Consider the following 18,475-nt stretch of genomic DNA (forward strand, 5'->3'; position numbering starts at 1 on the left):
ATGAACTTCGTTAATGGTATAAACTGAAAAAGATAAACTACCGCAAAGACACTGAAACAAATGAACAATTTCATATAATATTGAGAAAAGTATTTGATGGATGAACGAGATAAATATAATTATTAAAAAATCGGGTCAACAAGAGGAAAGTAATTTATAAAAAAAATTAAAATAAGTTTCTGTAATTTATAGGCTAAATTCGCATTCCACAGCGATAAATTGTAATATATCTCAAAGAAAATAGAACATTTCTTTTAAAGATATCGTTCAAACACGAATATCTCATTGTTGTTTTGCTTCGAAATTTCAGGCACCCAATAGGTTTATTAAAAATTACTGAAAATCATTTCAAACCCGTCTAAATTTTACGTTTCTTATTTGTAAATGTATAATACATTATATTTTGTTCGTAGTAGTATAGGCCTTTCAATAGAGGATACGCAGTGGCATCAATGAATTTTCATTTCTCGTTATGGATAATAATCCTATAAATAATTACGGCCTTTAGACATACAGACTACACGAAACGTAATACCCCTCCAAGAAATAAAGTATTTTTTGCACTGAAAATAATCCCCTTTCAAATATTATATTGATAGATTGTCCAGGCCAATGGCATATTTTGAATGAAATATGACACACTTTTGACCTCCTTATTTTGCCAAGTGTATTTGAGGAATTCATTGCCAGTGACCGCGGAAAAACCGAAAGAAAAAAAGGCCAACCCCTACATTCGGGTCGTTGCTTCAGGGGTTCCAGAGGGCGGGCAAAATAATATGGGACTATATCGTAAACATGTCAAGCAAAGGAACCATCGAGAAACCACGAGGAATATCATCAAATTATCAAAGACACAAAATGATCCTGACGGATTGGGATTGCATACTATTGTTCATAATTCCTTTTTTTTTATTTCGATAAAACTGAAACCATACTTCAACATATCCGACAAGTACTTTGCATAAATCCATCAACAATATCTGCATGAATATTACAAAAAACCTTTACAAAATATTAACAAGACTTAATATATACTTCGCTCAGATGGGAACATTTTTAAGTCATGTGATAACCTCTGTCTCACTGTCTGAACAGATTTTCATGCGTTATGAAACTTCTGTTTTTGATAAGCTTGATTGTTTCAGGTAATTAGTGTTAAGACATAGCTTTAATTTTAAACGAACACTGTACACTTTGGTTTGAGATAAATACACTTTTACAACCATGTAGCATCATTGTTTCCTTAGTAGTAAGGCATATTTTTCCTTTAAGGTTATTAGGAACGAACGTAAAAGATGAAAGATAATGATGCCTTTGTATCAAAATGATGTTATGACTGTCATGCCTGGAAGAAATGAATATAAGCCTGTCCATTGGGAGATGGATATGAAAAGGAGCGTTGTCTGATCGAAACATGAATCATCCCAAACTGGACAAAATAGGCTATTTGTCTACTTATAAGACAGGGCGTGGATGATTGCAAGATGACTTTTCCATAACGTATAACTATATACAAAAATACATTCTTTTCATTCTTGTGCTTTCATATTCTACATTTTCATGAATATTTAAAGAAGTGTAAGGAAATGGCATCAGCTTTAAGAATTCTCGTGAAATTAAATACAATGCGAAAGGATATACGACTACTACTACATCTACTACTGCTACTTCTACGACTATTATACTTCTGCTACCACTACTACTACTAGTTATAGTAATACTAATAGTAGTACAGTAGTAGTAGCTACATTTATATTGCGCACGTATCTATTCCAGGAGATGATCAAGGCGCCTACAAAGTATAGTATCATTACCCTGCCTTTAGCCCAGCCACCTTAGGGAGTTAAGAGCATTCCTACATGGTAGCCATTTACTAGACCCGGGGGAGAGTGGCAAATGTAGACCAATGCTTATTAATGCAACGAATGCCCCATTCTTAATACGGTCATCAGGTATATACTTAAACCTTAGATATGGTCAGCAACGCATGGGACAACATAGCTTGGACGTACCCATGCATTTTCCTTCTCACTATTACAGATCGTAGGGGCTGCCCACCCCGCTTTTCAAAGAAAGATAACAAAATCATGTTCAGCAATTTAGTTGCTCCAGAAACGAGGAAGACTAGCTTCATAGCCTTCTTGTCATTATGTCCATGTGATGACAGTCAATATCGTTTGAAGTGATCAAAGTTAAAAAAATTCCCATACATTTAAAGTGATATGATATTATCAGGGATGTTTTTAGAGTTGGGGAGATGTATACTGGATTTGTCCACTATAACAAAATTAATGTCGACAAACTATTGATTGTAATTTAGATTAATGGTAATCCAAATGTGTGAAATCGAGGACTTTCCTTTGAATCTTTTCTGTCTACTTGACTGCATGTCATGACATCGACCATGATCAAATACTCGTTCCTACACGTTGGGTTGATTCAGAAATTATCAAGGACTTAATGGTATTACCACCAAGGCGGAGGAATCTGGTCAAGTATTTTGATGGTTCTGGGATTTCGTGCCATTTGCGACGCACCATGCAGCCGAAGACAACTTTAAAGTGTGGGTGCTTCCATGCGTAGATCAGTGGGTTCAGACAGCTGTCCAAGACGAGCAGAACAGCAGCATACGACGAGACGTGGAGACCTACTCTCAACCATGATCCTTCAAGGAAGGGAAGGGCAAGAAATAGCCCCGTGTATGGGATGACGCAACAAAAGAATCCACAGATGACGTAGAGCAAGTTCTTGGTGATCACTAACTCGATCTGCTTCCGGTGGCGCTTACGACCTGACACTCCAGCGGATGGTCGACGGATGATAGCAGCATTGGACCTTGTCATGAGGGCGCTCTTCCTGACGTGTCTGAAGATCAAGATATAGCTGACGAAGGTCACGTTGAACGTTGTCATTGACATGACGGCAGCTAGGACCACATATATCTTTGCGTTCGGATGAGCGAAATCCCAGATGCAAAGTCGCGTTGATGGGTCATACCCCAGTCGACCATGCCGTCCGGACGTTTGAGGGATAATCAACGTGACGACCGGGTACATCCAAGAGAACATTATCATTGCAGCCATGAACTTGGTAGAAAATATGCGTTGGTATGCCTCTTTCGATCTCGTGATGAGTACGAAGCGGTTGAGACCTATGAGCGAGACGGTGATGACGCTACACGAGACGCAGGTAATGGCGACGTCGGCGACGATCTTGCAGATTAAGTCTGGAAGTGGCCATCCATCCTTGCCGAGCATTCCTGCAGCTTGCAGAGGTTGAACCAGTGACACGAGGAGGTCGGTCACGCTCAAACTGACAACGAAGATGTTGGTGGAGGTTTGAAGTTTGCGGGACAAGGCTACAGCCAGCAGAACCATCACGTTCCCGGTGGTTCCCGCAACAAACATGACCAACAAGGCGGAGGCCAGGAAGTCTCTCTCCCAATCATCAAGGAGGAAAGTAGCATTGGTTCCATCCATTCCAGCATCCATTGGTATCATCTACGTGTCGATTGTTTGAAGTAATATAAAGTCTCTGAATAATATTATCTGAAATCATAAAGAGAAACACAATGTAAGCGCATGCATGTTCTACTTCACAACGTTTCAAACTTCCTGAGCACAGTGATCAATGAACTTTCCTACTGATCAATGAACTTTCCTACTTCATATTTCGGATTGATATCAGATCATATCTTATCTAATTTTGCCAGGATGTCAGCAGATAATATTCGTCATAATATTTTACGACTATGTTCGTTTTTCTTTTGGTAATCAACAATGTCAATGACTCGCGATACAACTGGGGATGTGGAGAAATACAAGATAAATGACACATAAAACATTATAGCTTACATTTGACCTACAATTGGCAATGCATTGTTAAGAATTTCCTTAATCAAGTTTTGTTCGGGGGGGGGGGGGTATAATGATAACTTGAGAAGCCTTATTCTTTTATTTCCATCTAATCTACTTTATGATCAGGGTACTACGTTTTGTAATTTGTACAACCCAGCTTCTCTAATTTCGTCTTATTCTCTAATTTTCGAGTATATGCGTAGTTTTCTCTGTGCAATTTTACTTGCTTGTTGTTAATTCGTGAATTGAAGAGGAATAAGAAGGAGAATGGTATTCATTCTGTTAATTTTGCATTCCATGTTAAAGACATTGTAGCAATTGTTTGGCTAAATCAACATAAGCATATGATAAGGGTACTCCATGTGTCCAAAACAATGTTGGCAATTTATACCCAGTAAAATAACATAACGTTGAAAAACTATTAACGGCTCCCCTTGAGTATAGCAATACGTTGTACAATTAAAATAAAGTCTTACAACAATTATGAGCACTTATAAAATGACACGAAAATCCAACAAGTATTTGATCTTTGAAAAATAAGATCACTTCTAAATACTTACATACTTGGGTTCTGAAATGCAACACCACACTGCTCTCATTATTTAAATACTGTTGTAAAATGTTGACCGTTTTTCGAAAATAAGAAACATGGTGAGAAATTTGAGCATAGAAACTCCTGCTTCGATACCGTTTAAGTTTTAATTTAACTTCATACTGCATCGAAAGTCTATGTGTTGCCTTTATAGTTTTAAGTGCGTTAATTAAGGACCATGCGTATCGGTGTATCAATAATCACCGTGAATACATACAGCCGCTTTACTTGATTGTTGATCAAATTATCATGGTGAATGTGTCATAATTCTTCATTTCTTTCTAATCGGAATTCAAATAGCTTGATTGCTTCCTTTGTGATAAGGATAATAGCTCATTAGGATTGTGTTAATTGTTATCCAAATACTTTGCCTTCTTTAATCGCTCATTAGAACCATCTGAAAACGGTCCTGTTGCACGCACACAAAACATTAAACAAAAAACATTAACAAACAAAACAACAACAACAAAATAGGACTTGACAATAACAATGAGATTTCAAGCGCTGAACGTAAGGAGACGCAAATGCAAATGAATGTTTTGCTCAATCGTACACATTAGTGCCGTACAGAGCCTCGAACCAATGACCTTTGGAAATACATGTAGAAAGTCAAGCGTTCAAACCACCTACTCGAGCGCGATGCCTCTCCAAAATGATTTGTAAATTATTAAACTAACTCGCGTAAAATTGTTCGTTTTATGCCCAAATTTTGGTCAAAACATTTGGTAACACAGTATAACATACTTCCTATTTTATATGATCTTTTTGTACTTTCTTCGATTTATATTAGCTATTTGTCGTTATTCTGTCCTTGAGTAATTCATCAAGAAATCATCACAAAGAGCTGTGATAGATAATTGGATCAATTTATTCACATGTGTACACATACAGCTTCTGTAAGAAGAAAAACAAATCGTTTAAAAAATAGAATTCTGAACATAACACAAATATTCCTCCAATACGTCACGAGTTCATTGACATTTTAATAATGGAAGTATTGACTATTTTTTGTGTAAAAATCTCTCCTTGTTATATCTGTTATTGTTTTAATTAAAAAAAAAATTGCAAAAAAAATTGATGTTAGAATTTTCGTTAATAGGCTTTGAGTATCAAAATGAGAGTGATTTTAATCATTTCAAATAAACCTAAGTAACTATTACCGAAATTGTTATAAGTATGATTGATACAAATAATTACATAATCCGAGCCCATGTGAGACACTAAAACACTGAAAGCGAAATAAACATGTTTTTTGAATGATTTTGTGTAATCTGTGTTTACTTTTAAAGCTGGCCTAGTTAGACGAATCAATGAACTAACAGATTAAAGTACAACAAGTTGAACATACTTCATATATAACCAGCAAATTTATTTATTGCTATATCTATTACAATCATAAATTAAGTTGGATTTCAAGTACAAATAACATGACCCCATTACAATGCTTTTGTGGAAGTTCAAGTTAACTTGTGCCAGAAAGATAACAAGGTCATCATTAACAAGATTCTGTCTGTATATTTGATTTAATTGCCACTGTTTGAGACTGTTTGAAATAAAAATAGGGAAAGTGAAATTAAAGTTTGTAGTATTACTGGTAATGAAGATTTGATTGACATTAACAAGGCCATTCTAGTGCTGCGATCTGCGGGCACTACTGCTGTGGTTTGCAGGCCAAACAATAGAATAACATAAAATTGATAAAAAGAATTACAAACATATCTCTAAAACTTTGTAATGAGTAGTATATAGTTTAATACTAGTCACGCAAATGATAGAAGTGCCTAGATTCAGCGGCGGATCCAGGAACATTTTACACGGGAGACGAGTGCAAAACAATTTATACGGAATTGATTAATGTTTGTTTTTTCTCTTATTAATTTCTTAAATTTATTTATTCAATTATTTATTTGTTTATTTATATATTCATTCATCTATTTATGTGTGAATTAATTAATTGATTGGTTAATGTAATTATTTATTTAACTCAACCACTCAAGGAATGGCCTTCTATCTTGCCAAAATACATGTGCTTTAGTGCCTGCCGCGGCAGGCCTCGAACCGCGAACCATGCGATACATGGTCCGATGACGTATCCACTAGACCACGACACCTCTACTTTACAATGATTATAACAATCAGATAATTTATCGTTGACGCCGATCCAGCAAAATCTTGAATGAATGACTGGCGCCGCCAGCACAAATACAACCAGGCATTAAAATAAAATGAACATGAGAAAAGTGCATTCATAACCTGCAGAAATACAAACTCGCACCTGGATATTTTCTTCATTCAGTTCATAAAGTACCGGGTTACATACGGGCAGACAATATAAGCACAATATAAAACATGAGACTCATATTGGCTTGCATGCGTTCTTTAAATAAAACATGATCTCATATTACAGGGACGCAAAACAAAATTGGGTTAAATAGAGTGCATGGCCACCGATATCTTCTTAAAGGTAAAGACCAGTAATGGTCATGCGATTGCATTGTGAAAGAAACGTTGTGGAATCGATCAGAAAAGGTTGATCATCTAGCATCTAGCATCTGCAAGGTTCTGGAATCATCAAAATGATAAGAAATTTGGCCCATTCTTCGTAAAGTTACAAGCACTATACACAGAAAGATGTATATGGGACTACCCTATCTCTCTCACCAGACCATGAGAGAAATAAATTTACCAAATATATGAATTAGTAGGCGGTTTCCCGGCAAATTTTTTATCATCATGTATTAGTCAAAACATATTCTTTCACATGATTGGTAATGAGAGCTTCCATTTCATTTTTTGAAATTGGGGCGTTGCCAATACTGGTCTTTACCTTTAACGTTTTATTTTATATTATGCGTACTGGCAACTGAATACGATTGATGTTGTTGGTTTGAGAATGACTGGTAAGATATATTTCTTTTTTTAGTGGGCCTATAATATGCAACCGGTGGCGGCATCCATGTTGGAGGAGGGGGGGGGGGGGGGGGAGAGGGTTGCTCTGGCTCCAATGAAAGACTTTCCCCCTCCAGTACTTGACCCAATTAACTTCTCTAGGAAATAGGTAGAGGTTTAGGTAAAAATGTTTTGGTGCTATATTTGGTTTTTCAGTATGGAAAATACCTAAATTTTTGCCGCCTTTTTTGTTTTTGTGACGCGATTTGTTTTTTATTGTCATTTTTATTCAAAGCGCAGATTCCACTTAGCTAATCAATACTTAATTGCCACTGAATCGTTTTCCTGAACCAGACTCTGTAAAGACACTCTCAGGATATCCTTCAGCCTCTCAAGGATCATCTTTCAACCACAACAATTTCTTACCGACTTACAGTTTACTATCATATTTTTATATTACAATTAATATTCAGGTTTATGACTATCTTTTAGTATCCGCCTTGGATTTCCTTTTAAATTCATGTCGGATTTCTAGAGCAAATAAAAGAACCCCGCAATACGAGGAAATGTCTCGAAGATATAATTTCAAGGGTATCTTCAAGATTATAATTTCAAGAGCACCACGCAATTGTTAACAATAGCACTAACATCTCAACCATATAGAAGGAGAACGATATTAAATAATGAGTTGCATGATACATGAACAGAACTTCTGAGGAAAAAAAAAATGATCATAAATACATCAAGTATACTAAGAAAACTGTGATATTATGTAAACTTTTGTGTTTATCAAGTAGTGGGCAGCCTACATTTAGGTTTGTGATGATTAGTGGAATTATCAACGTCCGAGAAATATTGACTAAAAACATTTTTTTCGTAAATCGTCCTTACTTCTCAACATATCAAGCTAAACAAAAACGCCGTTCAATGGCTTTAGTTACCTTATCAAATAATACACATCAAAGCTATTCATTTTGTTTCGTTATTATCACAAACAAGGATAAATCACTTCACTGTCTATCATGGAGAGGCAAAACAAGGAAAATAAAGTTTTGTATAGTTTATTGAACTTCATCTTTACACACTCTTTAAAATACTGGGATAAAAAAAAATTGCCCACGAGGGTAATTATGTATCTAACCTACTTAGGGCATTTTGTTTTAAAACCCAGCTTGGTTAATATTTTTCAAACTTGTAAGTAGTTGACCCCAATAGGAAAATAATGTCGCTTAAGTGGGGCGAAGAAAATTAAAAAAGTTGGCTGGATAACCTCGTGCTGGGCAATTTTTTTTTACACAATATTTTTAAGAGTGCATGTTCATGTTTTGGTTACCACACCGGGGCAGCCTGATGCGAAAGAGATAAGTCGTGACGTCAGTCCTATCACGATATTCTTTGAAAATGATGAGCTTATGCATAACTCCTCCCTGTCCAAGATTATTGAAGTCAAATTAGTGGGATGGTTGTACAAGGTAAGCAAGAGATACAGAGCGAGGGAGAGAGAGAAAGAGGGGGAGGAAGAGAGGGAGGGAGGGAGAGAGGGAGAGAAAGAGAGAGAGAAAGAGAGAGAGAAGGGGAAGGGAGAGAGGGGAAGAGAGGGGAAGAGAGAGAGAGAGAGAGAGAGGGGGGAGAGAGAGAGAGAGAGAGAGAGAGAGAGAGAGAGAGAGAGAGAGAGAGAGAGAGAGAGAGGAGGGAGGGAGGGAGCGAGCGAGAGAAATCTCTAGGAAATGTAAAGGTTAAACAAAGTCAATTTCTTAGGGCCCATTTTTTAATTTTTTCTTTCGATGTATACTTTCCCATCCGCATTTTGATCAAGAGAAAATAAAGAAATCGTTTATACCCATCTAAAGGGACTGATTTACAGCTTCATACAGATCGTATGATTGCACTCCGCCCCCCCCCCCCGAAAAAACACCCACAACAACAACAAAGCAACAACAACTAAAAAAAAAAAAAAAAAAACACAGACGCGCAGGATGAGATGGCACGAAACCCAACTCGTTATACCAGGTAATTGTGTGAATCAATCCTTCTGACGGCTTGGTCGCGCTCGACTCATCAAAATGCGATCAGGAAGGTGGATGATTGGCTAATCATGGATGCCAGGCAGAGATAAAACAGCCACCTCAACACAGACAAAAATGAAGAAAGTTGCCAAAACCAAACCCAGGGATCATTAATCTCCTTGGTGACTGATAATGGAGACAGAGCACGGGAGTCTGCAGCTATCATGTGATTATTCTGCTGTAAAATTATTGCGAAGTACTCATTTGCAACTAATTATTGTTACAATAAGGTCCTCAGCCAGAATCATTTGAGTTTCATTTATAATTCAGTTAATCTATTCTGCTCCGCGATTTTTCAACACTGTCTTGAAATGGAAGACCTTGTACAGCTAATTTTCAAATGAATTCTATGGCATACAGGCATGATGACGGCATGACGCGACATCCAAAGATCTTAAACGATTAAAGATTATATCAAAGTTTATCAAAAACATTACTTATTTCTTCCAATGCAAACCAAATATCTTTCTCTCTCTCCACCCCTCTCTCTCTCTCTCTCTCTCTCTCTCTCTCCCTCTCTTCACCCCCCTCTCTCTCTCTTCCTCCCTCTCCTCTCTCTCGTATTCCCCCTTACCCCCTTTCTATTCCTGTACCTGTACCTGTCTTTATCCATCTCGTTTCATTTTCTCCATCTATCCTTGTTTCTCTTTTCTTTCAAATCTAAATCATTTTGTTCCTAGGTATAATCCTTCCCGAAGCAATGCATCCTTCATTAAATAAGAGAAGTTCAATAACTTCTCTTTCCCGATTGAGTGAGAACTCAACCAAGCGACTCGGGGGAGATCATCATGTTCATACCTCAGTCACACCGTCACACTGACTCCACACCGACCGACTCCACACCAACCGACTCTTCGCCGTGGGGGCAAATACAATTTTTCGATCGGTCTGTATTCGGTCTGGCATATAGGTCTCATTGCTGTGACTGGGGCAGAAGAAAATGCATTCGTCATCATCATCCATCATCCGGATTCTTTAGACCACTCTTGAAGTCGTCCATGCAATTTCCTTAACACATGCTATGTTATACATAGCCCAAAGTGCACAAGGTGAACTTGGAAGTGATATTAGGACGGACCCGTGCACGAACTTTTCGTCAACCCTCATCGAGGTCATTTATGAAGGAAGAAGAGAAGTGAGTTACATCGTGTACACGACGAGTGGTCATTTCAATCGTGATATTGCATGCTCTTATCGAGCGTAGAAAGGGGGGATTGTGCCTGACATCAAAAGCATATTTTGTACTTTTCATTTTGCATTCTTTTAAAAATATTACTTCAACATAACTCGTCTATAAGACCTATGTCAGGCGAATAACGCCCGGTCGTGTGCAACCGGGCTTAACACCATGCGCCATTCACCGACGTAATACTGCGTCAATGATCGTCATGGTCTTTGCCTCACTATGCGACAATTCCGTACCAAAATGACGAATGCGAAATAAAATTAACGCATGCGTATTTATGGGCTTATTGCTTTTACATACTTGATTAGCGCAGGTAATAGCGCAATCAAAATGATGCATCGCGTGCAACAGGAATATCATCTTGTTTCGTAGAGGAGATAGATCAGTGGCTATAAACGGTATTGGCTCCAGGAGATCCCAGGTTCGAAACCAAGTTGATTTGCAAGGGTCCTCTGGTATATTAATATACCAACCGCAGATTTTCTGATTGTTTGTTCTCTTATCATAAGGTAATTAAAACAGAAATGCAAACGGTCTTCGATATCAAGGCGAGCTTCGAAAATTATCACAGCTTATTGGCATTTGTTACTTTTCCTTCAAATTCATCTGTAATGTTTTAATTGGGGGCTTATGCAGATACTTGGGCCCGTCTTTCAAAGAGTTATGATTGATCCAAATCAATCGCAAGTTTGGAGTCGATCTATACTCATCGCAAAGCAGTTGCGATTAATATCAACTCTTTGTAAGACGGGGCCCAGATATGTGTTTTTTGAATGGTTGTGACTTCACGCAGACATGACCGAGTGGTTGATAATACAAAAAGCGTAATAGCATGCTATTTACGATTGTCTTATTGAAAAACAAAAATGATTAATGTTATCATCATGTCATAATGAAATAAAGTGACGACCATAGTTGAGACAGTGTGCCTTTATAATATTACTCATCTCTTCCGCCTACTTGCCGACGTCTTATTGCTTTGAAATTATTGCCATCATGATTACTGTTGTCGTCATTGTTTTCACACCTCCCCATATTCTCATTCATTCATTCATATTTCTCGAGACGTTTCCATATTTCGTTTTTATTTGATCGAAGCTAGCTGACCCCTTATCAAAGTTAACGAACCGTTCCTAATGACTGTCTCCCATGTATTTGTGAGAGCGCAATCTCTTTTTTCTAATTATTCATCTCTCTCTCTCTCTCTCTCTCTCTCTCTCTCTTTCTCTCATTCTTTGTCTCTTTCTCTATCTCTGTATCTGTCTGTCTCTCTGTTTAATTCTGGCTCTATCTCTGTCTGTCTGTCTGTCTCTCTTTGTCTTTCTCTGCCTTTCTCTATCCATCTCCCTTTCTTTGAATTGTCTCTTAATTGTTCTCTCCCCTCTCCACCTTTCTCCCTCTCAAATGCCCAAAGTTTGTTGGATACATAATTAACCTCGTGCTTTCTTCATTCGCTCTCTCTCTCTCTTTCTCTCTCTCTCTCTCTCTTTGTCTCTCTCTCTCTCTCTTTGTCTCTCTCTCTCTCTCTCTCTCTCTCTCTCTCGATTACCCCAGATAATCATCACCTGGACAATAATACCCATAGGCCTACTATCCCTCGGACATTTACTATGTGAACTATGGATACCGTACAATCCTTTACGAAAGGACCATTCTTTAGTATCAGTGAGGAGACCGGGGAAAGATTGAAATATGATAACTTCCTTGAGATTATCAATTGATATCTTCATTCATCTAGAACCATTCATAGTACATCATCATCAGCTACCTCCAAACAAAATATGAGGAGGGATGCAGAGAAAATGGAAGAATAATAGAGTGGGTGGTAATAAGATGTACGGTAACCACTAGCATTAGACATACTTGACGGTCTTGTGCTCGTTGTACACGAGGCGTTTCTTGCTGGCGTAGGTCTGCGTCAGCGATTGGCGCTGGCTTTGACGCGCCGTCATGAGAGTGACGTATCGTACAGAAAGTGCATGCCAAGTGAACAACTGCAAACACTTCGTTGAATTTCTGGCACAGTTATGCGCCAATTTCCTTCAAAAGCATAATTAGCGTAGGTACATGTATTAACGCAATCGCAATCACCATTTGTGTGCAATGAACATTATTTCATCGTGATCATATAGTTTTCATACCTTTACTTAGTCAACATCACCCATTAATACGTTATTTTTTTTCCAAATTAATATCGAAGAGAACAATTGGGGAGGGGCGGACCCTTCATTACTTGCAAATACCGAGAAGAAGTTGGAAAGTACTATTAACCACCAAGCCATCTGTACTTTCTAGCGACTTCACTTCAATCGTGACTTGAAGAAAAGAATAAGTTTTGATTGGCATGGCTTATTTCCTGAAATTCTATCTCTTCCTTAGCTCTCAGATGTCTTATTTATGTTTTATATTAATCTAAAGTTAATAAAGCAGTTTCGGTGTTGTTTTGCTTGAAGTGGGATCTTGAAGGACTGAGGCAAAATGATGATTCTTCAATTCTTATCTGCTGTCTCTCATTAGAATTCCCGCCGGCGGGGTTACTTTAATTCCTGTCATTGATCATCATTTAAAGTGACGTTTTTGTTTACATACACTGACTTGTATAATGTATAATGTTATGGCGTTATCCAACACAGGATTAAGATTTTCTTCCCTTCTAGAATGTCTGTGTGATTCATTAGATATTTAAACCTTGTTATCATAATGTAAATTTCAAATAGCAAAATGAAAATAGGTAGTCACAGTTTTGTTTTTTTTTAATCAAAATTTATCACTGTTTAAAAATCGATTCAATTTAGTGTGAATGAAAAAGAAAACAAAAAAGAAGAAACAATCGAAGAAGAAGAAGAAGAAGAAAAAGAAGAAGAAGAAGAAGAAGAAGAAGAAAAAGAAGAAGAAGAAGAAGAAGAAGAAGAAGAAGAAGAGAAAAAAAGAAGATCAAGTCGATGTGACTGTAAATTTAATTTTTATCCATCTTGTTTAACACTTGTTTTTTGTTTGTTTGTCCGAGTATCTCGCGTCAGTGTGCAAGGTCACTATATAACACGCGATTTGCACGATGTCTTCAAAATTAAAAGAAAAAGTGCAATAACGCATCGCTTTCCCCTTCTTTTCGACCAACGTTTAACCTTTCTGGCTTAACATGTGTGTTCATCGTTAAGACCCGTGTGCCTGTTTTTTAAATCGCCCAATGCAAAACTCATCACATCTTAACGATATGGGAGGTTCCGCGTCGACCCCTCAGACTTGACTCGGTAACTCACTTGAACAACTAATGCAAGGTGAATATAACAACAACAAAATGTAGGGCGGATGCAGTTGGTAGGATGCCGCATATACACTTTGTTAAATGTTCCAGTTCTTTGTGCACTTAGAGTACCCACAATGAAGACCAAGCCCTTTATTTTTTATTTTGACTGTTTATGGATCATTCCATCTGATTATTTCCCCTTCTGCTTGTAATGTTTTCTATAACATTAGCCTATAAGCCTATAGATGAATCTATGACTATAAATTACATTGCTCTATAGATTAGCCTTGGGGTAGAGGGCAAAGATGGAGATTGAAGGATGGGTTTGCTTGTCTTCTCTCTTGTCCTATTCATTTTCTCCCCTTTCTTTCTCCCCTTTTATTTTTTTCGCCATGCAAAGAGAGAGAGGTACACAATACATGTGTGCCCCTGTGCCCTCATGCCCCCGTATCTGTGCCACTGACCACTCGGCTTTAACTTAAAATTGCTCAATTATACCATTTATTTTCTCACTTTTTTCCCATCACGATTATAGCTAGACCGTCTCTCTTGAACTCATAATGCTTTCCCATTTTCTCTTTCTGCCTCACTCCCCAGTCCTACCTCACCCATTTTTGTTTATTACTTTTTTTTCTTCAAATTTCCATGTCTAAAAATCATCTGTGTATCAGCTCTGAATGATAAAGATGACCCTTCCTATGTGTGACCTTGCAATTTCTTTGAGGTTTCCAAAATCGAATATCCAGATCTTGCACGAATTAATTTCAAAAGCAGTGTATATAGTTTACTTCTTCATGCCCTTGACATTGTTGCTTTTGAAATTGTGAATTTTTTTTTCATTTAAAAATTGGATAGGAAAACATGGACAGAAGAAGGAGGGTGAAGGACAAATATGGGGGGATGGTTTATAGGAAGGGGGCATGAGCTGCACGTAATGTACATGAGTGTGAGGAAATGTAAGACGGGGTAGACAGCAGAAGGAGGAGTAAACGATGAAGAAGAAGAAAATAACAACAATAATAATGAGAACTAAAGAAAGAATGCAAGAAAGAAAGAAAGAAGTAACCTGTGAATGAATTCTAATCAACAGAAACTGTCGTCAACGAAAATGCAAAACAGAGACACAAAATATAAAAAGGAACCTATTCCGTGGGAAACAAATGCGAAGAAGAAAGGGAAGAAAGTGAAAATGAAACTGGTGATGCCCTTATTTTTTAGGACATTTGACATTTAGTTGAATATTTTCTTTAATTTTGTCATTTCTTCAATTAGTTATATCCATTGTCAAGATGTCTACACTAGTCACGCAAGAGTCACAAAAACAAGAAATTATATTATAGCTATTCATAATTAGAGACCCGGGCTATTGGTAGATAAGTTGGTTTCATTATACATTTGATTCTTGTGATTTTGCGGCATTCGTCGTGTACATTTCTAAGACATTTTATGTGAAGTGATTGCTATTATATAGAACATGTATTTAAAGACCCCATCTCATCTCACTTTCATATATGAATCTCCCATTATTTCTAAGGAAAAGAGCCCTGTATTCGTTCAGCCCAAAATAATTGCCGAGTCTGTTTGTTTAACTTCAAACCAATCTCTAGTCGGAAGCATTAAATTGGCAACGGCGGAACTACTCTCTTAAGTCAATTACACTTGTATTAATACACTCGTAAAGAACCCTGGATACTTATAATGCATCTCTGGTTTCTGTTGTCTTTCCATTCTCCAAGACAACTGAAATTACCGCCTCGATGTGGACTTTATCCTGAATGTAGGTTTACGATGATTAAGAGGGACAGGAGAGAATTGGAGGAAATTTGATTTCGAAGGGGTTAGAATGTCACTTTTTTCTGTCTCGTTTTCCATTTCAAGAGAAAAACTTTGAGAGACGAAGTTTTTGGTACAGAATTGAATGTTAAGTGTGTATTTCAAAAGTCAAGTTTGGTAGTTACATGCCATTGTATGCTATTTTGCATGTATCGAATGTTTTTAAGACTACTTCTGATCAAAATAAATTGATCTTAATCTATTTCATTTAATAATTGGGTTGCATTTATTCCACATCTAAATATTATAGGACATTACTCTAAAAAATGAAATAAGAATTTGATAAGTTTTATACGTCTGTTTCCATGACCACTAAACCTTCAAAATATTTTGTCCTGGTTTCGGGATGTACTTGTAGTCTACTTAAGAGGACAACCAACTCGGACGATTCAGGGACATTCCGGACCCTTGTAGGACAAGACAGTACTACCTGGACAATGAACAACAACCGTGGAACCCCCTCCCATCAACATCTATCCCCGGGCAATTACCACCCGGGTAAAATGTTCACCCATGGGTTGTGGGTATAGGATAGCAAGAAGCAAGATAACCCAGGTAGAAAATGCCCGGATGATAGGGATATAGGGGGGGGGGGGGGATAGTAAGTTTAATGCTGAGGTAATAATTGGGGATAGTAGTCCATTAGATGGGTAACTCGCCCCTATTGGAGTACAGTACACGTATTGTAAAGGTAATATACACCTCCTTTCCATTGAATATTAAATATTATAATGATATAAGTGTTCGATCATCTTTTCTTTTGAATAATTATCGTCATTTTTAGTTGGTCAATATATAAAATGTATGAATCTAAGACTTCGGATGAAATGCATACTTTTAGTATCCATGTTGGAGTCAGTGGCGTACGTAGGATTTTTTCAAGGGGGGGGGGGTTAACATTTTGAAATCGGGCCGAAAATTTCGCAACGACTCAGCCAGCCGGGGGGTGGGGGACACTTTTTTTTTGTCTCGAAATTTGAAAATTTGACATTTTTCTTCGTGGGGGGGGGGGGGGGGAGGGGGTAAGGTCACCTTTTTTAGGTCAGCCATGGATATAATTATTATTATTATTATTTTTTTTAATCAAAAGAAACTCAAAAACTCAAAGGGGGGGGGGTTTCCTAAAAAAAAAACACACATTAAAATACCAAAGGGGGGGGGGGGGTTACGCGCCTTGTTGGAGTCATATTAAGCTTCTGTCAAACGAAATCGAAGAAAACATATCGTGCAAAACGGAATTTAAAGCTTGCATGCTATTATTATCCTTAATCTATAATTATCTCATTACTTTAGATTTCGGCTCAGAATAGCATATAGTTACCGTTCGATTGTACATTTTCTTCTTTGATGAAAAGTTTTATAACAAGATAACTGGGTAAATTCCTGCGGTGTACACTTATTCGATGAATAATTTACGAACAAAGATGGTTCAGCGCCAAGCAGTAAATATAGTCATCATTCGTGGCTGTCCGTAATGATATTAGATCCAGGGTACCTATTATTTATGGCGGCAAAACTTGGATTTTATGAATTAGATTATTCCGTCACCGCCAAAGTATGACTAAATATTCTCGTTGGGTAATATATAGGAGCCTCATCGCTAAACCATGTTGGTACAAGGTGGATTTGGATTTAGCAAAACGATTTCGTTCTGATATCTGCCTGTCTGCTTCTATCTAAATACCCGCCCCCCCCCCCTCCCCTTACCCCTCCCCTCCCTCTCACACGCCCTTCCACTCTCTCTTTTTTCTCTCTCTCTCTCTCTCTATTCTTCTTCTTCTTTTTTTTTTAATCCTTCCTCTGTTTCTTTTCTCCTTCTTCTTCTTCTTCTTCTCTTCTTCTTCTTCTTCTTCTTCTTCTTCTTCTTCTTCTTCTTCTTCTTCTTCTTCTTCTTTTTCTTCTTCTTTTTCTTCTTCTCTTTCTCTCTCTGATATCGCTCTCCCTCCCTGCCCTATATCTCTATCTCTGTTTCTCCCAGGCTTTCACTGGCTCCTATTATACTGTTCAATATACGGATCAACGTTATTAAATTGCTCTGCATTTCTCTTCTTATTTGTCACGATTCAAATTCGTGGCTTTATCTTCAGGAAAGACAAACATTGGGGTTTCATTGTTACATTTAATAAGATTCACTCTCTCTTCACATATCCGTGATATCAAATATCAGTCACTTTAACTTCAACATAGTGAAATTCTTGTTTCTTTAAGATATGTTAATGATTTTGTTTCCTTATGGAATCGATGATTCGGACAAGACAGTACTAGATTTGTGTAATACATTGTCTTACAGAACAATCATTCGGAGATAATAGAGAGTTCCTATATATCAATTGTTTTTAATCAAAGTGTTTTTAAACGTATTACGTAATCTGAACATGATTTCTATTGGACTATATTGCCTTTGAGTTGATTTTTTTTCTCGGAAATAGATGCAATCGAGTTCGAGAGGTTAAAATAAAAAAATGACAGTAATTTTGTTAGATCAGTCGAACCCTGATATCAGTTTGGAAAACAAGGAAATCAGCTTTAGCGGCTCACGTATACCACGATTCACTATAATTTGAAAACTATGAGTAAAAAGGGCCCCCACAAAACCGGAAGATCTTAGGATAACTTAATAGATGGATACCCAACACGATGATTTCCAGACGAACACTTCTCTCATATTTTTTTAGCCTCGGGGGCCATCAAGGAAGAATCCCTTACAATATTTCGAATACAAAGGATATTTCTATTTTGCAAATAGATCGGGGCTGATCAAGTAGGCGTAGTGAACTCTTGAGCTACAAGAAAGTCATTGTAATC

General features: G+C 37.4%; 1 protein-coding gene across 1 annotated transcript; it reads right to left on the reverse strand.

Moving 5' to 3' along the window:
- Positions 1 to 2,408: 2,408 nt before the first annotated feature.
- On the reverse strand, positions 2,409 to 3,491 carry LOC115923594 (melatonin-related receptor-like). Its single transcript, XM_030984608.1, has one exon. The coding sequence runs from the start codon at positions 3,489 to 3,491 to the stop codon at positions 2,409 to 2,411; it is 1,083 nt and encodes a 360-aa protein (XP_030840468.1).
- Between the last annotated feature and the right edge of the window lie 14,984 nt (positions 3,492 to 18,475).

Source organism: Strongylocentrotus purpuratus, unplaced genomic scaffold (genome assembly GCF_000002235.5).
Source record: "Strongylocentrotus purpuratus isolate Spur 01 unplaced genomic scaffold, Spur_5.0 spur5_contig_834, whole genome shotgun sequence".
NCBI classification, from domain to species: domain Eukaryota; kingdom Metazoa; phylum Echinodermata; class Echinoidea; order Camarodonta; family Strongylocentrotidae; genus Strongylocentrotus; species Strongylocentrotus purpuratus.